General features: G+C 38.6%; 1 protein-coding gene and 1 long non-coding RNA gene across 10 annotated transcripts in view; one reads left to right on the top strand and one right to left on the bottom strand.

Moving 5' to 3' along the window:
• The window catches only part of LOC112918824 (uncharacterized), a 170029-nt gene extending 150544 nt beyond the window's left edge, over positions 1–19485 (top strand). For both annotated transcript variants that reach the window (XR_003234764.2, XR_011996223.1), the window contains one exon: positions 19299–19485. This is a non-coding gene — a long non-coding RNA (uncharacterized lncRNA). The remainder of the gene's footprint in view (positions 1–19298) is intronic.
• The window catches only part of GALNT1 (polypeptide N-acetylgalactosaminyltransferase 1), a 121073-nt gene continuing 109156 nt past the window's right edge, over positions 15728–27644 (bottom strand). For all 8 annotated transcript variants that reach the window (XM_072732206.1, XM_072732204.1, XM_072732200.1 and 5 more), the window contains 3 exons: positions 22982–23080; positions 22171–22305; positions 15728–17686 (listed from right to left, as the gene is read on the bottom strand). In XM_072732206.1, coding sequence (XP_072588307.1) covers positions 17540–17686; positions 22171–22305; positions 22982–23080 — 381 coding nt within the window. In that variant the 3' untranslated portion in view covers positions 15728–17539. The remainder of the gene's footprint in view (positions 17687–22170; positions 22306–22981; positions 23081–27644) is intronic.

The raw sequence follows: 27644 nt of genomic DNA, 5'->3' as shown, positions 1-27644 counted from the left end.
AAAATTTTTTTTAAATCATGATAGTGTGTTGATTCTTGTCATATCCTTTCCTGTATCAACTGAGATGATCATGTGGGTTTTTTTTTTTTTCCCTTCATCTGTTAATGTGGTATATTACATTGAGTTTTTTATGTGGAACCAACCTTGCATTTCAGGAATAAATTCGACTTCATCTGTATAATTCTTTTAATTTGCTACTGAATTACATTTACTAGTATTTTTTTAAATTTTTATTTATTTATGATAGTCACACAAAGAGAGAGAGAGAGGCAGAGACATAGGCAGAGGGAGAAGCAGGCTCCATGCACCAGGAGCCCAATGTGGGATTCGATCCCGGGTCTCCAGGATCGCGCCCTGGGCCAAAGACAGGCACTATACCACTGCGCCACCCAGGGATCCCTTTACTAGTATTTTAAGGATTTTTGCAACAATATTAGGGATATTAGTCTACAGTTTTCTTGTAATATTTCATCTGGCTTTGGTATCAGGTTAATTCTGGTCTCACAGAGCTTAGAAGTGTACCTTCATCTTAAATTTTTGGAGAGATTTTCAGGAGAATTAGTGTTAAATCTTTAAACATTTGGTAGAATTCTCTGGTAAAGCCATCTGGTTTTGGGCTTTCTTTGTTGGGAGATTTTAACTGATTCAATCTTCTTACTCATTACTAGTTTGTTCAGATTGTCTATTACCTCATGATTCACTCTTGGCAGGTTACTGTATCTAGGAATTTATCCATTTCTTCTAGGTTATTCAATTTGTTGGTGTACATTGTTCATAGTATTTTCTGTAATGCCACTTATTTCTGTGGCATTGGTTGTAATTCCCCCTACTTCATTTATTATTTCAGTTATTTGAGTCTTCTTTTTTGAGAATTAATCTTGACAAGAGCATGTCATTTATGTTCTTTTTTTAAAATCTTAGTTTCATTGATTTTTAAAATTTGTTTTTTCTATTCTCTAAGTTTATCTCTGCACTAATCTTTGTTATTTCCTTCCTTCTATCTTTGGGTTTAATTTGTTCTTCCTTTGCTAGTTTCTTGAAGTATTAATTTAGGTTGAGATTTTCTGCTGTTTTATAGTGTTCATTTACAGTGATACACTTCCCTATTAGCACTACTTTTACTGCATCCTATGTTTTGGTATGTTGAGCTTTACTTTTCATTTGTCTTAAGGTATCCTCTTTTTGGTTTTTTTTGGTAACTTATTTGATCCCCTGATTGTTTAAGAATGTATTGTTTAATTTCAACATATTTATGGCTCTTCTCCTTTTGTGCTATTAATTTCTAGTTTCATTCCATTGTGATATTGGAGCACAAAATTGGTGATTCTATGCATTATTGGAAGTATATAATTGAAGTCTTTAACCAGTATTGTATTGCTATTTCTCCCTCCTATTCTTTTTTAAAATTCCAGAATAATTAATATACAGTGTTATATTAGTTTCAGGTGTACAATATAGTGATTCAACAATTCTATACATTACTCATTGGCATCACAAGTGTACTCCTAATCACCTTCACATATTTCACCCATTCCCTCCACTCACCTCCCCTCTGGCAACCACCAGTTTGTTCTGTACATTTAAGAGTCTGTTTTCTTCTTTGTCTTGTTTTGGTTCATTTGTTTTTTTAAATTCACATATGAATGAAAGCATATGGTATTTGTCTTTGACTGACTTATTACACTTAGCATATGCCCTCTAGATCCATCCATGTTGCTGCAAATGGCAAGATTTCATTCTTTTTTATGGCTTAGTAATATTCCATTATATGTATATATGAATGTGTGTGTGTATACATATACATACAGCACATATTTATACATTCATCTATTGATGGACACTTGGGCTGCTTCTGTATCTTGGCTATCGTAAATAATGCTGCAATAAATATAGGGGTGTATATATCTTTTCAAGTTAGTGTTCTCGGGATGCCTGAGTGCCTCAGCAGTTGAGTGTCTGTCTTTGGCTCAGGGTGTGATCCTGAGAGTCCCAGGATTGAGTCCCATATCGGGCGCCCTGCGGAGAGCCTGCTTCTCCCTCTGCCTATGTCTCTGCCTCTCTCTCTGTCTCTCATGAATAAATAAATAAAATCTTTAAAAAAAACTAGCGTTCTCATATTCTTTGGGTAAGTACTCAGTAGTGAAATTAGTGGATCATACGGTAATTCTGTTTTCAATTTTTTGAGGAGCCTCCATAATGCTTTCCACAGTGGCTGCACCAGTTTGCATTCCTACCAGCAGTGTGAGAGGATTCCTATTTCTCCACATCTTCGTGAACACTTGTTATTTCTTGTGTTTCTTTGTGTTTCATTGCTCTGTTTTCTAGGTCACTGATCCATTCTTCTGATTTCTCTAGTCTATTTATTCCATCTAGTGTATGTTCGATTTTGGTTATTGACTTCTTCATCTCTGATTCGTTCCTTTTTTGTTTTAAGTCTCATTGTTGAGGGTCTTACTAAGATCCGGCAGTCTTTTCTCAAGTCCAGTATCTTTATTACTTTAAATTTTCTATCAGGCATATTGCATATTGCCATTTCATTTAGCTCTCTTGTGATTTTGTCCTGTTCTTTCATTTGGGAAATATTCCTCTGTCTCCTCATTTTGCCTTAGCCCTCTGTGTCTGTTTCTACGTGTTAGGATATTCAGCTACATCTTCTACTTTTGAAAGCAGTGGCCTTATGAAGAGAATTCCTGTAGTGCCCTGCAATGTAGTATCCCCACTTCACTAGAACCCAGCACTTCAGGATTGTCTCTATATGTGTTGCGTGCGTGCTCTTTTGTGGTTAAGCCACTTTTGCTTTCAGTCCAGTCATCTACGATGGCTCTGTTTGCCTCTTGTGAGCAGGGATTGGTCTGTCTTGTTAAGCGGCCAGTCTGGTGCCCCGTTGGTTTGAATTGGGTCAGCCCAAGTGTTTGCCAGAGCTATGATCACCCCAAACTGCAGGGTGTTATCCCAGCATTGTCTCCTAAGAGGCTTTTCTTGGGGGGTGGGGCTTGCAGTCAAACCAAATGTCTGCTCCCAGCCCACTGCTGGGGCTGCACTTGAACTGTTGTGTGTGGTTATCTTCCCCTCTGCCCAGGGCAAGAATCATTTTGGGGTGGTGGTGGCCACTGTCAGGATTGCCATGCTTGTGGCAGTGCTTTGGATGGACTCCTGCTGAAGGCAGACTGGATGGGGCAAGTCCATGGGAAAATGTGGAGACACGCATGCTGTTAGCAAGCTAGGTGGAGAGTGTTCTTGCTCTTTCCCACAGATGTCAGTATATCTAGGCCTGGGGGTGGGGAGGCGCGGGGAGGCGGTGATGGAGAGGAGAGAAATGGCACCAGTTCTTTTGTTCTTGGAGAAATCTCCTAAAGATCCTTGTACCTCTTGGGCATGTTCTGAGATTAGCAAATAAATCTCCCCTTGTATATCCCAGATATTTTTCAAGTTGCTGCTTCTATGGTGAAACTCAGTGGGGCTGTTTTCTATGCTCTTTAAGGGAAGAGACTTAGTCTCCTGTCACCCTCCTGGCTCTGAGTGAAGCTGCTCACTTTTAAAGCTACAGGTACTAAGCCCCACTGATTATAAAAACTCATGTAATTAAGCCTCTTTGGCTTTCAAAGGGAGATATTGTGGGGATTCCTTTTCCTGGCAGGGGTCTGCTTTCCCTTCTCCATGCCTGTGGTGTCCCTCCCTTCCCTGGGCAGTTTCACAGGTCACATGGTTTTCAAACAACATCTCTGCCCTTCCTATCCTCTTTGAGGTAGTTTCTTCTCTACATTTAGCTCTGGAGAATCAGTTCTGTCAGTCTTTGGATTGTTTTTTGAATTATTTACACTGATATGGGTGTTATATAGGAATATCTGTGGGAAGAGGTGAGCCTAGAGTCTTGTACTCTGCCATCTTCCCTGGAACCTTCTCCCTCCTAGTTTGTCAAAGTTTACCTCATATTTAGGAGCTCTGAGATGTGGTACATAGATATTTATAACTCATAAACCTTCTTGGTGAAATTGATCCTTTTTTTTCATTATAGCATATCCTTTTTCTTTTATAACAGTTTTTGATTTAAAAGTTGTCTGACTTTAGTATAGCCACTCTTGTTCTATTCTTGGTTAATTTATATGGGATATCTTTTTCTGCCTTTACACTTTTAGCCCGTGTGTATCCTCAGGTCTAAAATAACACATTTTACATGGGCTAAAAGTCCCCTGTAGAGGGGATCCCTGGGTGGCTCAGTGATTTAGCGCCTGCCTTTGGCCCAGGGCAGGATTCTGGAGTCACGGGATCGAGTCCCACATCAGGCTTCTGCATGGAGCCTGCTTCTCCCTCTGCCTGTGTCTCTGCCTCTGTCTGTGTGTGTGTGTGTGTGTGTGTCTCATGAATAATAAAATATTTTTTAAAAAAATGTCCTGTAGATAGCATATACATAGATCACATATTTTTAAAATCCATTCAGCCAATCTATGTGTTTTGTTTGAAGGGTTTAATACACTTATATTTAAATTAATTACTGATAGGGAAGGACTTACCATTGCCACTTTGTTTACTGAATGTCTTGTAGCTTTATTGTCCCTCTTTCTTCATCTTCTTTTGTTTCACTGATTTTTTTTTTATTTTTAAAATATTTTCTTTATTTATTCATGAGAGAGACAGAGATAGAGAGAGAGGCACAGACACAGGCAGAGGGAGAAGCAGGCTCCACGCAGGGAGCCCCATGTGGTACTTGATCCTGGGTTTCCAGGATCACACCCTGGGCGGAAGGCAGGCGCCAAACCTCTGAGCCACCCGGTTTTTGCTTTGATTCCTTTCTCCTTTCCATACGCATGCGTGCATGTGCGCGCACGCACACACAGACGTTATAGATATTTTCTTTGTGGTTATCATTGCCATTAAATATCTAAAAGTTGCAGCATTTTGTTTTATTATTTTTGTTAGCATTTTTTAAATTAATAACTTCAACTGTATATAAAAATTCTACTCTTTTGCAGCTTTACTCCATCACTTTGTTATTGATATCCTCATTGCATCTTGTTTATTTTTATTTTATTTTTAAAGATTTTTATTTATTTGACAGAAAGAGAGAGAATACAAGCAAGGGGAACAGCAGGCAGAGGGAGAGGGAGGAGCAAATTCCCCACTGAGCGAAGAGCCTGGTGTGGGGCTGGATCCCAGGACCCCAGGATCCTGACCTGAGCCAAAGGCAGATGCTTAACCAGCTGAGCCACCAAGCCACCCCAGCCCCTGCAGCTTTAAATACTGTATACTTATTGACATAGATTTATAGTTATTTTTATTTTTGTCACTTAAATTTATGCACCAAGGGGTGACTGACTGCCTCAGTGGAACTGAGGCAGTGGAACACATGATTCTTGATCTCAGGGTCATGAGTTTGAGCCCCATGTGGAGTATAGAGATGACTTAAAAAATAAATAACTGTTTACACCAAAATTACAAGAGTAGAAGTTATCATATTTGTTTATTTATCATACAGCCTTATCTTTTCATATATCTTTCCGTTGCTCTTTACCATCCTTTTATTTTAACTTGAAGGAGTCCTTATAGCATTCCTTATAGAGCAAGTCTATGGCAATGAACTACCTTAGCAGTTTATCTTGGAAGTTTTTTTTTTTTTTTTTTTTTTTAAAGATTTTATTTATTCATTCATGAGACACACACACACACACACACAGAGGGAGGCAGGCAGAGACACAAGCAGAGGGAGAAACAGGCTCCACACAGGGAGCTGGACGTGGGACTCGATCCCCGGTCTCCAGGATCAGGCCCTGGGCTGAAGGCGGTGCTAAACCGCTAAGCCACCCTGCTGCCCAATCTTGCAAGTTCTTAATCTCTCCTTCATTTTTGAAGGATAATATTACCAGATAGTGTTCTTGGTTGGATTTCCCACCCCCCCTCAGCCTTTGAAAATATCACCCCACTTCTTGCTTTCAATGTTTCTGCTGAGAAATCTGCTGATAATATTTTTTTACTTTTTAAATATTTTATTCATGAGAGACACACAGAGAGAGGATGAGACACAGGCAGAGACAGAAGCAGGCTTCATGCAGGGAGCCAGATGTGGGACTTGATCCCAGGACTCCAGGATCACGCTCTGGGCTGAAGGCAGGTACTCAACTGCTGAGCCACCCAGGCGTCCCAAAATCTGCTGATAATCTTATAGAAGTTCCTTTGTATATGACAAATTGCTTTTCTCTTTCTGCTTTCGAGGGTTTTTTTTTTTTTAAGTGTTATTTATTTGTGAGAGACACACAGAGAGAGGCAGAGACATAGGCAGAGAGAGAAGCAGCCTGCCTGCGTGGAGCACGATGTGGAACTTGATCCCAGGACCCTGGGATCATAACCTGAGCAGAAGGCAGAAGGTCGACCACTGAGCCACCCAGGAGTCCCTCAAGTTTATATCTTTGTCTTTGAATTTAGACAATTTTCTTATAATGAGTCTTGGTATGGTTCTCTTTAAATTTATTCTAGTTGGAGTTCTTTTGAGCTTCTGGAATCTGTATTCCTATTTCTTTCCTCAAATTTAGGAAGTTTTTCATTATAATTCTCCCAAACAAATTCTCTGCCCCTTGTTCTATTTTTTCTCTTTCTGGGATCCTGTAATGTGAATATTGGTCCATCCAACAGTTCCCTTAATTCCTTAGGCTCTCCTTACTTTTCTTCATCCTTTTTTCTTTTTGCTCTTTGACTTGATATTTTCAAACAACCCATTTACAAGTTTGCTTACCTGATCAAGTGCTGTTGAATTCCTCTACTGAATCTTTTAGTTCAGTAAAGCTGCAGAATTTATTTGCTCTTTTAAATAATAAGTTTGATACAAGATAGCATGATGCTTCTGGCTTTGTTCTTCTCAAAATTTCGTTAGCTATTCAGGGTCTTTTTGTGGTTCCATACAAATTTTAGGATTCTATTCTGAGAAAAATGGCTTTAGAAGTTATATTGACTATTTTCAATGCCTTGGAGAATATAGGTATTTTAACAGTATTCTTCCAGTCCATGAGCATGGAATATCTTTCCACTTATGTGTATCTTCAATTTCTTTCATTCATGTCTCATAGTTTTCAGTACACAAGTCCTTCATGTCCTTGTTCAAATTTATTCCTAGGTATTTTTTCTTGTTCCTGATCTTAGAGGAAAAGCTTTTCGCTTTTCACCATGGAGTATGGTTTTAGCCTTTTGTTGTAGTATGTTCCTGCTGTACCCACTTTGTTGAGATTTTGATATGATTTTTATCATAAATAGATGTTGAACAGTGTCAGATGCTTTCTCTGCATCTATTGAGATATTATATGTTTTTTATCCTTCATTTTGTTAATTTGGTATATTACATTGATTGATTTGTAGATGCTGAGCCATTCTTGCATCACTGGGATAAATCCCACTTGATCATGGTGTGATCTTCCATTCTTCTCCAAAGTTCAGTGAGCATCTTTTTTCTTTTTTTTAAGATTTATTTATTTGTTTGTTTTTTATTTATTTATTTATGATAGACATAGAGACACAGGAGGAGGGAGACACAGGCTCCAGGCGGGAGCCTGATGCGGGACTCGATCCCAGGACTCAGGATCATGCTCTCGGCCAAAGGCAGGCGCCAAACCACTGAGCCACCCGGGGATCCCCAGTGAGAATCTTTTGACCATGACTTTGGACTTTCTATCAGGTAGATTGTTATATTCATTTCATTTAGTTCTTTCTCTGAAATTTTGTCTTGTTCTTTGTTTGGAACATATTCCTCTGTCTCTTCATTTTTTTAACTCTCTGTTGCTTTCTGTGAATTAAGTGGAACAGCCACTTCTCTTAGTTTTGGGGGATTGGCTTTGTGCAGGAGATGAAACTTGTCATTCAACCCTGCTTTTGCTATTGGTTGTCAAACCTTGTGATTGTCCAAGAAGCCTATTTTATTTTTAATAGCTCCCAGTATTCAAAGGTCTACTAAGATTTATTGTGTCTCAGATGGGAGTATATCAGTCATCATTCAGATTTAGGCTGACTGGAAGCCAGACCTCTTAGCAGTAGCTTTTAAAGAATGCAAATATATACAATCCTGTGACTGCACGCATAGTCCCCATTGGCTACCAGAGCCAGGCTATTAGCAGATGTCCCACAAAAATCAGGGCTTCACATGAGTGCATAAGCTCCTTTCTGGGAGATAACAGGTGTAGTGATGCAGAGGGAGAACTCAAAGGGGTATCCCCTAGTCTGCATTCCCTATCACCTATGTATCTCCTAAATGTATGCCAAAGCAAATCTGCCCCTCAAGTCTAAGCCCCAAAGAAAAGCATATAGACCTTACAGACAGACCCAGGTGTGTTTCAATCTGCTGTCTATGTAGTGCCCTCAGGATGGTAGCTTACCAAGAACAGTCTCTCTAATTGTTATAGTCCTTTGGGACCCAGAACACAAGCTCCCTTGACCACCAGCTAGGCAATCAAGGGGCATTCCATGATTGGCAGCTGCAAAAACCAGGACATCAGACATAAAAACTGGGGTACCAGATGGATGTAGAAGCTCTGGGGGATACTGATGTTCTGGAGTGCAGCAGGTGGGGAGCATGAAGATGGTACCTATTGTCTAAAGCAAGGCAGAGGGGAAGTGCAAAGATGGCATCCACTTGAAAAAAAGATGATGCACACCAGCTTTAACAAGGCAGAGAGGGAGTAAGAAGATGGCATACACCAGTTTCGTTTCACAGAGAGTATCCTAGCAGGCCCCTGCTCCTCAGACTGATGCTTTACATTTAGCAGAGAGCATTTCACATCAAGTCTTGGTACCTTTCAAAGAGCTGCTTCTGTTCTAGGCTATGGGGCAAGTGAATCCACATGCAATATTTTAGGACCCACTTCCCAGTTCGCCACAGCCCCATGGGTCTCATGAGCATGATTTCCATTGGTTTCCAAAGGTAGATGTTTTAGGGCTGTATCTCAGGTGCCTTAAAAATTGGGGTTCCCAATGTGGGATACAAATCCTTTGTTTTTCAGGGAGAAGCTTAGTTCCATGTTCCCTCCAACTTGTGGGTCACAATGCCAGGCATGGTGTTTATGGCAGGATTGTCTCAGTCTTTTCTACCCTCTTCAGTGTGTGTGTGTGTGTGTGTGTGTGTGTGTGTGTGTGTGTTTCCTCATTGGCCTGATGTGAAGGTGATTCTTTACTAGTTTTTAGGATTTTGTCAGAAGAAATTGTTACATATGGAGCCATAGATTTGGTATGTCCAAGAGAGATGTTAACTCAGGATCTTCTACATTGCTATCTTGAACCATATTCTGAAAGCTTTAGTTTTGATACAGTTCTATTTGTATATTTGCTTTCTAACTTTGCTGCTGCGTTTGGTTTTATATCTAAGAGATTATTGCCCAGTGATAATGTCATAAAGATTATGGGTATTTTTTCTTCTAGGAGTGTTACAGTTTTAGCTCTTACATTTAGATCTTTGATACATTGAGTTAATTTTTACATATGGTGTGATGTAGGGGATCTAACTTCTCTTCTTTTATATGTAGGTATTCAGTTGCCCTACAACCATTTTATTGGTATTGTTAAATTTTCTTTTCTTTTTTTTTTTTTTAAAGATTTTATTTATTTATTCATGAGAGACACAGAGGGAGAGAGGCAGAGACACAGGCAGAGGGAGAAGCAGGCTCCATGCACCGTGAGCCCGACATGGGATTCGATCCCAGGTCTCCAGGATCGTGCCCTGGGCCAAAGGCAGGCGCCAAACCGCTGCGCCACCCAGGGATCCTGTTATTGTTAAATTTTCTTTGCACCCTTGTTGAATATCTATTTGAGGATAAGTGTAGGAGTTATTTCTGGATTCTTAATTCTATTCCATTGATCTATATGTCTATCCTTATTCCAATGCCACACTGTCTTGATTGTGTAGCTTTGACTACAAAGACTGGAAATGGAAATTTTGAGCAATCCAACTTTTTTCTTCTTTTTCAAGATGGTTCTGGCTGTTCTGGGCACTTTGAATTTCCATATGAATTTTAGGATCATCTTGTCAATATCTGCAAAAAAGGCATTTGGGATTTTTTTTTTTTTTTTTTTTGCATTTGGGATTTTGAAAGGAATTGCATGGAAACTGTAACTCAATTTGAGAAATAGTACCATCTTAATAATATTCTTTTGATTCGTGAACATATGGTTTTTAAGATCTTCTATTTCTTCCAGTGACATGTTTTTCAATGTCTTGTACTTTTTTGTTAAATTTATTGCTAAATATCTTTTTTGACACAATTATAAACTTATTTTTGAATTATTTATTGCTAGCGTATAGAAATATACCTGATTTTTCTCTATTGATATTGTATCCTACAACTTTGAATTCATCTATTAGTTCTGGTAATTTTTAATGGGCTCCTTAGGATTTTTAAATTTATGAAATGATGTCATCTGCAAATAGAGGTAGTTTCATTTCTTCTTTTTCAATGTGGTTGCTTTTTCTTGCCTCAAAATTGCCCTGGCCAAAACCTTCAGTACAGTGCTGAATATACATAGCAAGACTGGACATTTTTGCTGTGTTCCTGAGCTTAGGGGAAAATTATCTGGTTTTTCACTGTTAAATATTGTAGCGTGGATTTTTCATAGAGGCCCTTTATTAAACTGAGTTTCTTTGAACTTATTCCCAGTTTGTTGAATATTTTTATCATGAAAGTGTGCTAGATTTTGTCAAATGGCTTTACTGTATCTATTGAAATGATCATGTGGTTTTTGTTCTTTATTCAAATAATGTGTATAACATGGGTTTTCATATGTTGAACCAACCTTGCATTCCTAGATAAGTGCAACTTTATCATGGTTTGTAATTATTTTAATATACTGCTGATTTGGTTTACTAGTGTTTTGTTAAAGATTCTTGCATCTGTAATAGGCATATTAAGCTTTAGTTTTTTTCTTGTGATCTCTTTTTCTGGCTTTGGTAACAGTGTAATGCTGGCACCATAGAATGAACTGAGGTGTTCCTCTTGTTTTTTGAAAGAGTAAAGGATTGGTGTTAATTCTTCTTTAAATGGTTAGCAGATGCACTGGTTTGGATAGTGTTTCCCCAAAATTCTGCTTAAAGAACGGAACTTTATTGTTGAATGTTAGAGGCTGAAAGTCCAAAAATCAAGGTTTTGGCAGGGTAGATGCTTCTAAGAGCTGAGAATCTGATAATCTGTTCTATGCCTCTCTCCTAGCTTCTGGTTGCCTCAGGTATTCTTTGGCATGTAGATGTTGTTCTACCCGTGTTTTTTCATCATTCTTCTGTGTCCAAATTTCCCTTTTATAAGGACATCAGCTACATACCCATATTATAAGGGTAATCCCTTATAATTTCCTGGTAACTTGATTGCTTCTATAAAGACCCTATTTCTAAATAAGGTCACATCCTGGGGTACTCAGGGTTAGGGCTTTAACATATCTTTCTTATGATATGTAACATAATCCAACCCATAACACTGTGATAACAGTGTCTGCAGATGTAGTTAAGAGGAGTTCATACTGAATTAGGGTAAGTCCCTAAGTCCAATATAACTGGTGACCTTATAAAAGGAGAGAGACACAGAAAGTATGTAGTGTGTAGACAAAGGCAGAATTTGGAGCGATACATCTGCAAGGCAAAAACTGCTAGTAATTACGGAAGTGAAGAGGGGAGGCATGAAAAATATTCTCCCTTGGGATCCCTGGGTGGTGCAGCGGTTTGGCACCTGCCTTTGGCCCAGGGCGCGATCCTGGAGACCCGGGATCGAATCCCACGTCGGGCTCCCAGTGCATGGAGCCTGCTTCTCCCTCTGCCTTTGTCTCTGCGCCTCTCTCTCTCTCTCTATGTGACTATCATAAAAAAAAAAAATAAAAAGAAAGAAAAATATTCTCCCTCAGAGCTCCATTCTCTATATTCTCTCCTCTTGGATCTCAAATGAATGTATTTTATCCTCAAGGCTGTTTCTCCCTCCCTTAATCTTTTTCTCCATCTGTGGTTCAGTTTGGAAATTCTTTATTGACTTGTAGTCAAGTTCACAGATCATTTTTGACATTGTGTCACATTCAATTGATTAAAAAAATTTTTTTTTTAATTTTAGGACTTTTTTCTTTTTTCCAGTTTCTAGGTATCTTCTGAAATTTTCTACCTTTTGATTATATCCATTTTTTTCTGTATCTTAAAAAGAAAACCACTTATATTGATGAACTTATCTAATTCCATCATCTAAGTCATCAGAGTCTGCTTTTTGTTGACTATTTAAAAAAAAAAAAAAAAAGCTACTTTCTTGTTTCATTACTTTTTCATTCCATACTGGACAACTTGACATTGTGATTGATGCACCAAGGGTTCTGTATTATGTTATCTTCCTCTGAAGACTGTTGAGTTTTGTCCAAGAAAGCAGATTATTGGCAGACCAACCTGATGTTGCAGAGGCTTGGTTTTATACTTTGTTAGGTCTGGTCTTTCTCCACTTTTCCCTTGGCCCTAGGAATAGCCCCAAATCCTTAAGAAATGGTCTTTATTCCCCCATGTGGCCTTGGGTTTCAGTATATAGGCATACTTTGTTTTATTGCATATCATTGTGATTTCATTTTTTGTGGGTGTATAGGGGCCTAGATTAATGTGGTTTTTTTTCCTCCAAAAGGCATTGTATTCTAATAGTTTCCAGCAAGTGCCATAAATCTAGATTCACTTTATTTTTTTCACCTGCAAACTTCATAACTGTGGTTTTAAACTCTTGATCTATATAGAAGCAGGCCTTGGGACGCCTGGATGCCTTGGTCAGTGGAGTGTGCAATACTTGATCTCAGGGTTGTGAGTTCAAGCCCCACATTGTGTGTAGAGATTAGCTAAAAATAAAATCTTAAAACAGAAGCAGGTCTTATCACAGTGGTAGCATCATCCTATCACCGTTTGTTATCTAGCAAAAGGCAGACTCAGATTACCCTTTGGTTTCCTTTACAAGGTGGGAGACTTCTTTATGTACCCTTTTACTTGTAGGGGTAATTCTGAATTTTCCAATTGTATGTAGGGATCTTCAATTCAATTCCCTGTTCAGGTCCAGGGCCTAGGAGCTATCATTCCCCAAACTCTGGTTATTCTCTTTTGTTCTTAGGAGAGGAAGGGCTTCTCTATTTAAGTTGCTTCTGTGGCTTATTTATGTATACTTAAACTTTTTCCTTGGACCTTATGGATTTTTCTATATTTTATGAGTTCAGTCTCTCACTTAATAGTATGTTTATTGCAAATTAAGCCAGCCTTTGGGTGTTTTGTAGCAGTGGAATACTTTTTTTTGGGGGGGGGGGGGAAGACTTTTTAAAACAAAACAAAAAAACCCTGATGCCAGCAGGTGAGTCTTATTTTCCCCATCTTTTATGGAGGTATAATTTACATCTGATAAAATGCATATATCCTAAGTATATAACTCAGTAAAACCTTAAATTATATGCACGTTGCCATTATCTAAATCAATTTATAGACTATTTCCATGATTCCAGAAAGTTTTCTCATGCCACTTCCAAGTCTATACTCACCCAAAGGTAAGCACCTTAGGTTTGTTTTGCCTGTTCTTGAGCTTCATCTAAATGTAGTTTGTCTAGCATACTTCATTCAGTATTTTTATATATATTTGTATTGTTCTATCAGCAATCCATTTTTTAAAATCGTAGACTAGTATTTCAGTAACTATGATATGATGATCTATTATCTTGTTGATGGATATTTGCAGTTTCCAAGGCTGGGGGTTATCTTAAAACTGCTTTGAATATTCTTGTATGCATTGTAATGTGGGCAATGTCCTTATTTCTCTTGGTTTTATCGTTTTATCTCTAGAAGTGGAATCAGAGAGTAGGCATAGATTTACATTTATAAGAAACTGGCAAGCTATTTCCCCAAGGTGATTATATTAACTTAACAATTCTGCCAGTTGCTGTCACCATTTGGGCGGGTGTGCAACAGCATGTCCTGGTGATTTCATCCTGCCTTCCCTGATGGCTGACATTGAACATCCTTTTCTAGGCTAATTGTGCATCTGGATAGGTTCTGTAAAGTGTGTATTAAAGTCACTTTTATATCATGTTTTGTAGTAGCTATTTCAAATGTTTTCCTGCATACGAATCCTATCAGTTATGTGTACTGCAACTATTTTGTCCTTGGCTACAGCAGTTTTTCACTTTAGTATCTGATGAGAAGAGTGTAATTTTGGTGAAATCAGGTGATTTTTTTTTTTATAAAGTTTGCATCCTACGATATCTTTGGGTATCCCAAAGATATCCCAAGTCATGAAGATATTTTCCTTGGTTAAGATTTGTTTTGCTCATCACATTTAGGTCCTGTGCTCCATATTGAATACATTGTGCACTTTGTGAAAGCATCAATGGTCAGAAACTTTCCCTATGAAATGTCTTGTGTTTTTGTTGAAAAGCCAATGGTCATATATATGTATGGGTCTCCTTCTGGACTCTCTTTGATCTATTGGTCCTAATTCTAATACCACACTCACCATTACTATAATTAATTTTAAAGCAAGTCATGAAATTGAGTAATGTATAGTCTTCCAACCTCCTCCTCACCCTTCCTTTGACATTAATCTTGGCAGTTCTGGATCTGTCAGATTTCCATATATATCGGCAAATTTATACAAGAATGGCTCATAGAATTTTTATTTCACTGAAATTGGACTTCTAGAAATCAATTTGTGGGTAATACTTATCTTGACATTATGCAGCCTTTCAATTCATGAATATATTTATTGCAGCATTCTGTAGTGTCAGAAACATTTTGTAGTTTTCAGGGTAGAAGTCTTAACATATCTCTTAACATTCTGTGTAATGACTTATTTGATGCAATTACAGATAAGATTTTAAAATTTAATTTTTAATTGTTGCTAGTATTCAAACAATATGACTGAGTTTCACCTCATTTCCTGCAAAACTATTTGTTCTGGTAGATCAAGCAAATTCTTGTTAAACTTCAGAAGTCAAAGAATGGGAGAAATGTTATATAATTGAATATATCTAATTCTCCAGAATAAAAAAATGATTCATTCTTTGTATATCTCTGCTCAAAGCTACCACCTCAGAAACCCTACCTCCTGTTTTTCTTTCTCCCTTATAAAACATGTAACTCTGGAGTTCAGTTTGCTCTTGGTGTACACTTCTTGAAAGATGGGGGGAGCACCATACCCTTACAGAAGAACTTCTGTGTTTTGGCTAAACATAAAATAGAGAAATGAGGACATGGCCTACCTGCTGGCTTTCAATGGCAGAATGGTGAACAAAGTACTATTTTTTCAGAATGCCAACTATAACAGAAAGATGTTACAATGGATTGGGATTGGAGTAAAATGAATACATTTGGGAGATTCAGATTATCCTTGTCACATTTATGAATTCTTCACTGGTCCAATAATATCTTCATCCTTAGCTTTCTTCTTGATTCATTCTTTTCTTTCCAATTTGACTTACAGTGATTAGCATATTGCCTGATCTACAAATGGCTATAAGGAATAGGGATCCATTTTTAACTTCAAATAAAACGAATATAAGGCACAACTACTCAGGAATATTTTATATTTTCAAAGTATTTAGGAATTCTTTAATTAGAAAAATAAAGGCAATGGGATTATCTATCAGGTTCTAAAAGTACCCATGAATTAAATCACTCATATCCCCCTCTTAAAAAAAACAAAACAAAACCTTAAATCACATTGCTATTAAGCTTTCTTACAATAAGAAATAAGACCAAGCTATACTAGAGTACAAAAACCTGAAATTCTGAGCATGAAAATAATTTATTAGACATCTGGTTTATTCAAACATTAGGCCTACTGAAGACAGAATTAACAGAGCTCATGGAGGGGGGGAGGGGACCCATCCAGCACCTGCTTCACTGCAAATTTCCTGGGGACAAAATTTATGCATTCTGTACTACAGTCTCACCCTAGAGCATCCACATGTGCTTGATATTAACGAGAAATTTTCTGTACACTCAACTTTGCAAGTAGCATTAGTGATACAATGTTCAGAAACATTCTTAGGCACAAGAAATAGCACTGCCTGCAGTGAGAGTCTTTGATAATCAAAGAAAAAAAAAGTAACTAAATATAATCTTACAAATAAGAAGGAAAATACACACACTTTTGCCAATGGACTGCTATGTCAGAGATTTTCTATGAAATTAAAACCCTAATTGTTATACTCAACTTTTAATTCTGAAGTTATTCTGTGGTATTAAAAATCAGAGAAAAAGAAAACATTTAACTTAAATGGAATTTAGAGAGAAATGCAGGACTATTATGGAATAGTAGCTGCACTTCTTTGCTTAACTCATTTAAAAAATGTCAAACATTTTCAGTCAAATTTTATTTTTAAATGCAGGAAATCACCATTACAATTCAAGAACCGAATCTAAATATGCACTTGACAATAAAGCACATCTGAGTGTGGAGTGAAAAAAGTTTTCCAAAAAACCATCAAATGTATCCTCTCTAAATACCCAAATAATCACTTCTGCAGGCCTTTTGTTGAGTGGAATCATAAAGAACTGAAGATTTATTGCTGTGAAAATAAATCTGTAGTACAGTAGTATGAATCTTGGGTATTAAGCATAATCAGCTGAATCAAGTTACGAAGTTCAAAATCTAATAAGAAATTTGTGTGTGTGAAAGTCTATAAGCCAGTTGACCCAAGAGCAACTGAGACATCTTACGTGTTCAGTGAGCCCAGACAGTATTTTAAATCTTCATTCTTTGAAGGCAATTAAAAATTACAATTCCAACAGCCCATAAAACCAAATAAAAAAATTGAAAGCAATTAAAAACTACGTTCAAAGAGCCTTTTTTTTTTCAGCTCAATTTCAGCACCCCAAGGAAAAAAAAAAAAAGCATCCATGACTATCACAGATGAAAATGAATGTCATTGGAATCAGTTATTTTTTTCCCCACTGAGGTATAAAATCTATATAGAAATTTGATACTATACTATAACAAATTGTACTTCTCATAGTTCTGTTTTAATTTCCTTTTAAACCCTGTTTAATATAGTTTCTTCTTAAATTGTAAAAATGTTGTTTTCATGATTCTGAAACTGGTTCCAGTTCTTTTTCACTTATTTTTATATCAATATTTAATATACTGGTTACCAGTTCTAATCAGAAAAAAAATCTTGGAAATCTCTTCATTATGACAGCACATTCAGTGGAAGTTACTGATGTGCAAGCAAATCGTAAAGGTGCAGCTCTTCGGAAAGCACATTTTGTCCACTGCTTCATGGTCTGAATATTCTTTACAATGATTCTTGATGAAAGACTCTTTCGATCTTGTAAACATCAGTGTGCACAGTCTTGCTACTATGTAGTTTCACGTCCTTGGACAAGAAGGCTGGTTCACAGCTAGTGAAAAGCTAGAGGAGTCTAAGTTTTAATGGCTGATAAACCTTACATCCCCGCAAGAGGAAAGCACTTTTCCTTTTTTGCTACTTAAGAATGTGGCAGAAATGTATGCTGAGGTAGCCCAGTCAATCCTTTTTTTTTTTCTTTCTTTCTTTCCTTTTTTTTTTTTGTTTTTTTTTTTTTGTAAATTTGGTCTCAGAATATTTCTGGAAGGGTGACATTTCGAAGAAGCCACTGCTGGGACCGGCTTCCATTGCAGTCTCTTATGCTGGGCACCTGGCTATCCTCCTCTGTGGCTTTATCCAGGCACTGATTACTGTTCACATGCTGCAGGGTTAATTTCTGAAAGTTGACAGAAAAGAAATCTTAACATGAACATGAAAAATAAAACATCAACCATCAACCATCTCAACCATCATTTTTGGTGACTACTGAAGTGTCTACATGAGGCTGCTAGAGGAGCTATATGGGAGGGAGAAAGGCACTGGGGTACTGTGGGTTATACTTGAAGTAAGATGACCAAAATGCTAAGTCCCAATTCTGCCCAAGCTCTGTAACACTGAGAAATTTCACTTTTTGTGCTTGAGCTTCCTAAAAAGATCAGATTAGAGGTTCCTAATTTAGGATCCTCAACCTATTTTCAAAAAGCTATTTCAAAATTGCTTCATTTCCCTGTGATAGGGCTGTTCAAATTAATTCTGTGGTTCTAAACCTCAAGTCCTTAGAAACTCATGTCCTTCTGAAGACTCAAAATCTTGAGATCAGAAGATTGATAAAGCAGCCCATAATAAAAGGCTGGGAGATATAGTTATATAACTTTCTATGTACTTGTTTGCACTCCAGACTTGCACTGATTTTTAGAGTTATTTCAAAAGGTCAGGACAGAGAAGTGTCATCAGAGTGATTAGTGTAGGTCAGTTTGTGTGTCTGTTACTGCATGCTGGTCTCCAAAGCAGCCATGTAGGAATGTAAGTTAAGCATTATCCTGTAAATGAGGACAACTATAAGGAAATGTGAAATGTCTACTAACACACATGTATCTGACTCTTACTCATCCCTCTATTTTAATGTAATTATTTTATCTGGAACACACCATTTTCAAGGGGACTGTTGTCACTCAGAAGAGGACCCAGTTAGCACTGACTAGTTTCCATCAGAAAAAACTTGATGAAGGCAACTGGATTAATAGGTGACACACAGCTAATTGTAACCTCTGAAGGAGAGGATAAAAGCTGTCACCATCATTGAATAAAATCTACATGTCAACTAGAAAAGATAATTTGCTGGCCCTTGCCCTTAAAATGCAGATTTTGGCCCAATTGTATCTAGAAATTATTTTAGAAAGGACAGCTACGAGTGTCCTGGTGTCATAAATTGCATGCAATAAAGAATATAAATAAGACTTAAAAATTTAAGAATACAAACAGAATCAAAGCTAGTATCATACTGTGCAAAGAGTCCTGGATCTAGGGTTCCAGGTCTGTCTGAGACATGGTTATATCACATGACTGGCCCCATGGCCTTGGATAAGTTCCATGTCTCTACATGTATAAGGCCCTGCATTCTACTTCTGGGGTTCCTTTGGAACCTATGATTTCATGATTTTAGGTTTATAAATTACTGACATAAAGGGGCACCTGTCTGGCTCAGTCAGGAGAGCATCCGACTCTTGTCCTCAAGGTTGTGAGTTTGAGCCCCATGTTGGATGGAGTTTACTTAAAATATTCATGTAATTTTTTTAAAAGATTTTATTTTTTATTTATTCATGATAGACATAGGCAGAGACACAGGCAGAGGGAGAAGCAGGCTCTATTCTGGGAGCCTGACGTGGGACTCGATCCCGGGACTCCAGGATGGCGCCCTGGGCCAAAGGCAGGCACTAAACCACTGAGCAACCAGGGATCCCCTCATGTCAGTAATTTAAGTTAGTTTTTTTTTTTCTTTTCCCCTCCAGATCCTGTGTTTTTGACTGGTGGAGGAAGGACAATGCTGACAGGCTCTTCCAGCGCTCCCTATGCAGCTGGCTCAGGCTGCGGGACCTGCATCGTGGTGTGACTCCCCCCTTTATCCAACGCTGCCTTCTCCCTTTTCTTCTCCCAGGTGTTGATGCAAAGGGTGATCTCTAATAAACATTGTGAACACTAAACTTTATCTTAGATCTGCTTTTGGTACAACCCAGCCTGCAAACTAAAATTTTATCTCAGAAAAGATACCATGAAAGGGCTCCAGAAGTTTTAAAACTTTACACTCACAACTGGTTCTTTCTAAATCCCGTACACTTACTTTAGCTCCTTAAATTTCTAACCACATATCGACTTTAGGAGTAACAGGTGCAGCAGGCTGTGTAGATCATACGTAGGCTACCACTAGCCATTCCCATCTCCTGTCTGTTTAATCAGCCTCCCTTTCAGCTGGGGGGTGGGAGGGGAGGTGTCACAATGGGATGAAGTTCTGGCCCATAAGACATAGCAAAGTCTGCAGAGGGGGTTCCAGGAAAAGCTCTGGCTTTCCTGATAAAGAGCAGAACATGCAGTAGTGTGATGTCCCTTCTTCCCTTGCTCCTTCCTCCCTTGAGTTGGGATATGGGGGTGAGAGCAGCAGCCATTTGTGGCCACACAAAAAAGGCCAGGAATATGCAGCAAAATTATCCCAATATCACTGTGCCACTTAATCTCTATACCAGAAGCCACCTACCTCCAAACTTACCAAGTCCCTATTTGTTTAAGCCACTACAAACAGGTTTTAGGTTTCCTGATGAACATTTTATCACTTTTCATTGAACATATATAATTGGGAGGCTTTCAGAAAATTTTTAAAAAGATTTTATTTATTCATGAGAGGCAGAAGGAGAAGCAGACTCCCCGTGGGAGCCTGATGTGGGACTCGATCCCAGGACCCCAGGGACCACACCCTGAGCCAAAGCCAGACGCTCAACGACTGAGCTACCCGGGCATCCCTTGAATTTCTTTTATTTAAAAGATTTATTTTAGAAAAAGCATGAGCAAAGGAGAGAGTAGCAAGCAGGACTCCCCACTGACCATGGAGTCTGCCACAGAGCTTGATTTCACGACCCTGAGATCATGACTTGAGCTGCAATCAAGAGTTGGACTCTCACCTGACTGAGCCACCCAGGCACACCTCATTTTTAAAATAACCGTGGGATGCTAAATACTACTGGCATTTAGTGTCTCAAGTCAGAAATGCTATACATCCTACAGTGCTTGGGGCAGCTATACCCAAACAGCACCAGTATGTGCCACAAAAAAACCCCCCCAGAATAGATGATTCAAGCCATTTCTAATAGTCCTATTAACTGAGCTACTGTTATATTTAATATTTCACTATAGTTGGGCACTCTGGAGGGAGACCTGGGATTTTTAAAGTACAATCTCTGGCTTCCAGGAGCTAATAGTGTAATAGTGCAGAAAAGACTGATAAACAAGTACAAAACAGCTGAGGCGACAGGTCAGAGTGGACTACAACTAGGAGAGGGAGCTGACTGCTGGCTGGGATCCAGGGAGGTACTGTCAAAGCTGGGCAGTGCCTCAAGAAGGAGCAAAGGGAACTGTATGATCTTCAGTGTAGGTGCAGAAGTAGAGGGTATGTTCTGGGAACAGCAGGGCTGATGATGAAAGTAGACCAGGGTTTGTGTGATACAGTACAGGGAAGAAAGATGAAGTCAGGACTTCACATACATCTATGGGAGAGGCAGAATGAAGAAGCAGAGTGATCCAAGCAGATGAAAGAGAAAGCTAAGAGAAGAAACTAAGCAGTAGTGCATCTCAAGCCAATGGATAAAAAGGAATTTTAAAATATCATCTGTTTAGCAACAGCAAACACTAAAAAAGAAGTTAAGGAAAAAGAGACAGGAATGGTCCTGGCTTTTGCATCCAGGAACTGCTTTCTGAGTGTCAGGCTGAGGCAGGAGCTTAGGTTGGAGAACCAGAGGCATGCGTGTCAGCCACTCACTTGCTGTCATATAATACATGATGGTATGCAGAAAGTAAAGTAAGAAGTCTTTCCTGACATGAAAAAGAAAATTAATGCATTTGCAGAGGAAAAAGAGCGATTACTGAAGACTCTGGTGTTGGTTTGAGAACTGTAAAGCAAAAGCACAAGTTAGGAGGTTAGCCAGATATACGACACAGAGAGAGACTTGCTGGGAATGCTTTGATTGGCCTTTTAAGCATCTCTATTTGAGTACAACATACAGTGCATGAGGAGAGGGAAAGGTTCGAGAGGAAAACAAAAATAAATAAAAAATATAAAAACTTTTGTTATATATCACAGAAAAATCATCAGGAGCCAGAGAATTTCATTATTTAAAGATCACCTTTTATCTAAGTGTTTAAAAATTTACTGATTTATTATTCATTCATTCGACTGAGACTGAGAAAGCACAAGCAGGGGGAGCAGAGCGGCAGGCAGAGGAAGAGGGAGAAGCAAGCTCCCCAATGCAGGGCTCAATCCCAGGACTCTGGGATCATGACCTGAGCCACCCTAGTGCCCCTTATCCAAGTGTTTACTTAATTCAGTAATTTAAACAGCCTACTTAATGGCCCCATTTCCCCACATGAGATTAATAAACTTGAGGACATACGGAGAAAAGAGTGGCTATAGTGGCAACAAGAACTCAGGGCCTGGAGAAAAGATTAATTATTGGAGAGATTAAAATAGGTTTAGTTTACTTATGTTGTTTTTTCCATCTGTCGATTTTTAGAGTGTAAGAACAATTTGATCTATATTCAAACTAACTCTACAAGAATTCATTCTTTTAGCTACAAAATACACATAATTTCATTCTTATATGCAACTGAATAACTTACCACTGGGTCATACTCCCAAAGTTGATTGCCTTTTAGGTGGTGGCATTTGAGCATTGTGACTGGGCCATTAAGTTTGGAGACATCCAAGCAAAGGTCATCTGTTCTAATTTCTTTGTTGGCAGTATAAGAGAAAACCTGGAAGAAAAAAAAAGCACATATACAAGTTTTAACAGTAAAACAAAGTAGCCAATAGACCATAAGAGAAAACACAAGTATCTCAAGATATGTGATTTTTTTAACTTAATATTAGGACAATAAATGACTCAGAGAAGCTACCACTAATTTTGTAAAGAACAAAGAAAAAATGACCTAGAGTTTTTTTTTTTTTAATTTTTATTTATTTATGATAGTCACAGAGAGAGAGAGAGAGAGAGAGAGAGAGGCAGAGACACAGGCAGAGGGAGAAGCAGGCTCCATGCACCGGGAGCCCGAAGTGGGATTCGATCCCGGGTCTCCAGGATCGCGCCCTGGGCCAAAGGCAGGCGCCAAACCGCTGCGCCACCCAGGGATCCCCCTAGAGTTCTTTTTATACACTGAGTGTATTGTCAAGGGCTGCCATCTGTTTGACTAAAAAGGGCAAAATAAATCTCATGCACAGTAATGTAAATACAATTCTCACAAGGGGCCTTTTATAAATGTTTCATTTAAAAATAATCATTAGATGGAAGACTCCCTTCTCCTAAAAGGTCTTTATTATTGTCTTTTCATAGGTAGGAAAATATTTCCTGAATGATGTAATGAGATAAAAGGGGCAGAAGATTAAAACAAATCCAAAAATTAATCTCTTTTAAAACTTTACTAAAATACTCACCTGGTTACCTCCCATACCGTGACAGTTAAAAATTCCAACTTTTTCATTCTCTTTTCTAGCCATGTTATCTAGACATTGATTTGTTTCCACATTTCTTATCTATGGGACAATAATGAAAACAGAAGATGTTAGAGGTAAACTAGATGGACATACATGCAAATACATATGCACATTAAAGTCAATCTGAACTTTCCACTATATACATATGCACGGTAGAGGCTGACAGATTGCTCAGGGGCCTTACTGCACTGTCTTTCCTTCTAGTTTACTCACATTCCAAGTTCTATCTTGATGACTATCTTGGAGAGAGAAGTAAGAGATGTCCTTTTATTGGGTAAGATATTTGGTAATCATCGGGATGTCGAATGCAACTGAGATTCTACATTATCAGGGACCCTTCAAGTAAAAGACATGATGTAAGGAAAGAGGGGAGCTTTTCATTATAGGAGTAGATAATCCTAAACATAAATAAGATCCTGAGGTCCTTCTTTACCAAATAGGAAAATAACAGGATGGTTTGGGAATTTGATATAGTACGTCCCTATGAAAGTTGTTTTAAGATGTACCTAAATTATTTGAGAGTAAAGACAATTATAGAGGGCATTCAGTAATTACAAGTTTTTATCCAACTTTTATTTATTTATTTATTAAAGATTTATTTATTCATGACAGAGCGAGACAGAGGCAGAGACAGGCAGAGGGAGAAGCAGGCTCCATGCAGGGAGCCCCATGTGGGATTCAATCCCGGGACCCCAGGATCATGCCCTGGGCCGAAGGCAGATGCTCAACTGCTGAGCCACCCAGGGATCCCCCAATTACAAGTTTTTAAAACAGTGGGTTTGACAAGCAAATGTGGATACCTCAACTTAGGGTATGGGCAGCAAGAAATGTGTGGAATGGGTCTAAGCAAGATAGACAACCTCTTGTGTTGGCTATTCATGTTAATGTCTCCAGCACCGTCTAGTAGGACTTTCATCACATGGGAATGTTCTATACTTGTGCCATACAATATGGTAGGTACCAGCCATGTGTGGCTATTGAGTACTTTATTATTATTATTATTATTTTATTATTATTATTTATTTCTTGTTATTGAGCACTAAATATGTGGCTAATGTAACTGAGGAAATGACTTTCAAATTTTAATTTTCATTCATTTAAATACAGCCACATGTGCAAGCAGCTACCAAACTGGATGTGCAAGACTAGATGCTAACATATAGGATATAAAGTCTTGCACTGTTTGAGAGGGACAACTTGTCAATGACTGGAAACAATATGCACATGTTAATGAAGCCAAGTTATCATGCCCTCAGCCCTCTGTGAAAGGCACATGGAAGTGCCCACATCTGGTTCATACTTTCTCGAATTAGTAGAAATCTTAGGGGATCTATATTATTTCAAAGGGGAAAGTTAGTAGGCTAATGGTCCTTTTTTTTTTTTTTTTTTTTTTAAGATTTTATTTATTTATTCATGAGAGACACAGAGAGAAAGGCAGAGACACAGGCAGAGGGAGAAGCAGATTCCCCACAGGGAGACCGATCCCAGGACCCCGGGATCACGACTTGAGCTGAAGGCAGACACTCAACCACTGAACCACCCAGATGCCCCACTAACGGTCCTTTTTATAGGATTTGTTTAGGTCTTTCCTTACAGAGCTAGGCTTGCCAATGAGCCAAACCCAAATGGTCACATGCACCCTGTATAAGTGAGACAATGCTAAGAGGTGAGGAAATAGGAAGCCTTCCATTTGGATCATAGCAATCAATATCTGAACTATGGTGGTCAGGGGGAAGGGCTGCACTTTTGAGGTATGTGAAGGCAGGTTGGGTGGGAGTGAAAGCTTAGGGTATGGTGATATGCAGACCTGGGCTTCAGTCCCTACTCTAGCATTACAGGCCATTAGACTGTGACTGTAACCAGACTGTAACTGTACTCTAAGACAGTGATTCCCAGAACCATGATATGAACAAAATCATCCAGCCAAGTGTTGACACATGTGCCACTATATGGCAGTTTTATGATCAAATATGTTTTAAAAATAGCGGGTAAAACAAATTTAAATAGGTTTCTTTACTGAAGGACTTCTCAAAGCCTTTTAATATACTGTGACTCTTGGTAGGGGTGGGGACTGGTGGTAGGGAAGGATGTAAGATATAGAAAAGCAGCATTTCCCAAACGTTTCTGGCCACAAATCTACTCCATCCTCCCTGCCATCCCCAGCTTTCTAATGGAGCACTTTGAAGGACATTAGACTTCAGCATTCTTTAGAACACAGTAACTGGGAAAGCCAGCTGTAAGAACCTCATTTTTTCATCTATGTAACAGGGGTAACAACCTCTCTCAGGTTTGCTGAGAGCTCTCAATGTGGTAATACACATAGAAGACTAGCAGAAACTGACTCATAGTAGGACCATGATAAGTATCAGCTTTTGTTCCTTATCCAAAGATTTAGCAACTCTTCAACCCCTTTCTGAAGTGTACATGGCTATCACTACAATATTATTTTTGACCTTGGAAGCTGAAAATAACTGTGAACACACTCATTCCTGGGAAACAGGCAGAGCCTAGGTTTCTTAGTGTCTGCTCTAAGTCTCCTTCAGAGTCTTGGTATCTCCACTAGGTGGAACAATGAAGGCAATTAAAGGATTTTTGGAATCTAGTATAATGGAATCTGAATTCACTTCTTTCCCTCTCTGCCATAAGAGAAATTTGGTTGCATATGACAAAGAGTATCGGTATTAATGGTTAAGAACACAAGCTCTCAGGCCATAGTGCCTATGTTCAAATTCTGCCTCTTCCATTTTGTGGCTGTGACCTGAGGATGCTGTTTAAACCATTCACTTATGCCTCAATTTACTGTCAAGTGGGGATAAGAGCACCTATATCTTATAGAGTTGATAGAAGAATAAAATGAATTAACGTTTGTAAAAGCACTCAGACCATCCCTTGACATAGAGTTCATACTCATTAAATCTTAGGGCTATTAGATGTGCCTAGAGAAGCCATCGGTTATAGTCCATGACTGGCTAAACTGTCAAAGCTTTAACTTATTTGCTTTCTGTGGTTGTTGCTTAGAGTATATCTCCTTGATTAACTGCTATTAGATAACACAATGAAACACATTTACTCAGTTCCAGGTCCTACAGGGGCTATAAGGGTCATACTTAGTGAAGGCAGAGACTCTAAATTTGTACCTCTCATTCCCCTTTCTACTCTAAAATCCTATGATTTCAGGCTTCTCTAGACCCTTTGAAGTATAAGAAAAGACCCCCAAAAGGCTAACTTCCAGTTTTTAACAAAGTAAAGCTCACAGAGGTGGAGCTATGATCCCAGCATGAGACCCCCAGCGGCACTAGGGTGGGTGATTAAGAACGACCCCTTTCCCTGAAGTTAGAGCTTTAATCTGCATAGGGTGGCCTGATTCTAAGGGCAAACAAGCTTAAGACCATCTGCTTCGTTAAAAAGGCAGTGACAAGCAGGCCATGGACAGTAAAATCTGTTCCTTTTATAGAAAGCCAGCTGGCAAGAGGTAGGTAAAGAACAAACTTGCCTTGGCAATCATCATTGTGGGCTAGATAAGTGGTTCTTTGTAATATGCCTGTATTTTGGCTCAGTGAACAATGCCTAGGTGTTATCCAAAATTGGGTCAATTCAAGGGAAACAAACAACTCATTCTCTATTCTAAAGGCAAGTTATACTCACAACTCTATGGTCAACAAATCTTTGACAAAGCAGGAAAGAACATCCAATGGAAAAAAGACATCTTTTCAACAAATGGAGCTGGGAAAATTGGATAGCCACATGCAGAAGAATAAACTAGATCACTTTCTTATACTACACTCAAAAATAAATTCAAAATAGATGAAAGACCTAAATGTGAGACAGAAAATCATCAAAATCCTAGAGGAGACAATAGACAAAAACCTCCCTGACACTGGCCACAGCAACTTACTAGACATGGCACCAGAGGGAAGGGAAACAAAAGCAAAAACTATTGGGACTTCCTGAAGATAAAAGGCTTCTGCACAGCAAAGGAACAATCAACACAATTAAAAGGCAACCTACAGAATGGGAGAAGATATTTGCAAATGACGTATCTGATAATGAGTTAGTGTCCAAAGTCTATAAAGAACTTATCAACTCCTCACCCAAAAACAAATAATCCAGTTAAGAAATGGGCAGAAAACATGAACACTTTTCCAAAGACATCCAAATGGCTGACTTATGAAAAGATCCCCAAATATTACTCATCATCAGTGAGATATAACAAAACCATGATATCACCTCGCACCCATAAGAATGGCTAAAATCACCAACACATGAAACAACAGGTGTTTGCAAGGATGTGGAGAGAGGGGAGACCTCTTGCACTGTTGGTAGGAATGCAAACTGGTAGAGCCATTCTGGAGAACAGTTTGGAGGTTACTCAAAAAGTTAAAAAAAAAAAAAAAAAAAAACAGACCTATCTTATGATCCAGAAATTGCACTACCAGGTATTTACCCAAAGGATACAAAAATACAGATTTGAAGGGGTACATGCACCCTGGTGTTTACAACAGCATTATCAACAAAAGCCAAACTATCGAGAGAGCCCAAATACCAAATGTCCATTAGCTGATGAATGGATAAAGATGTGGGGTGTGTGTGTGTGTGTGTATTT

Source organism: Vulpes vulpes, chromosome 13 (assembly GCF_048418805.1).
Source record: "Vulpes vulpes isolate BD-2025 chromosome 13, VulVul3, whole genome shotgun sequence".
Classification (NCBI taxonomy): domain Eukaryota; kingdom Metazoa; phylum Chordata; class Mammalia; order Carnivora; family Canidae; genus Vulpes; species Vulpes vulpes.
The sequence above is the reverse complement of the archived record's forward strand: the minus strand, read 5'-3'. Positions and strand labels throughout refer to the sequence as shown.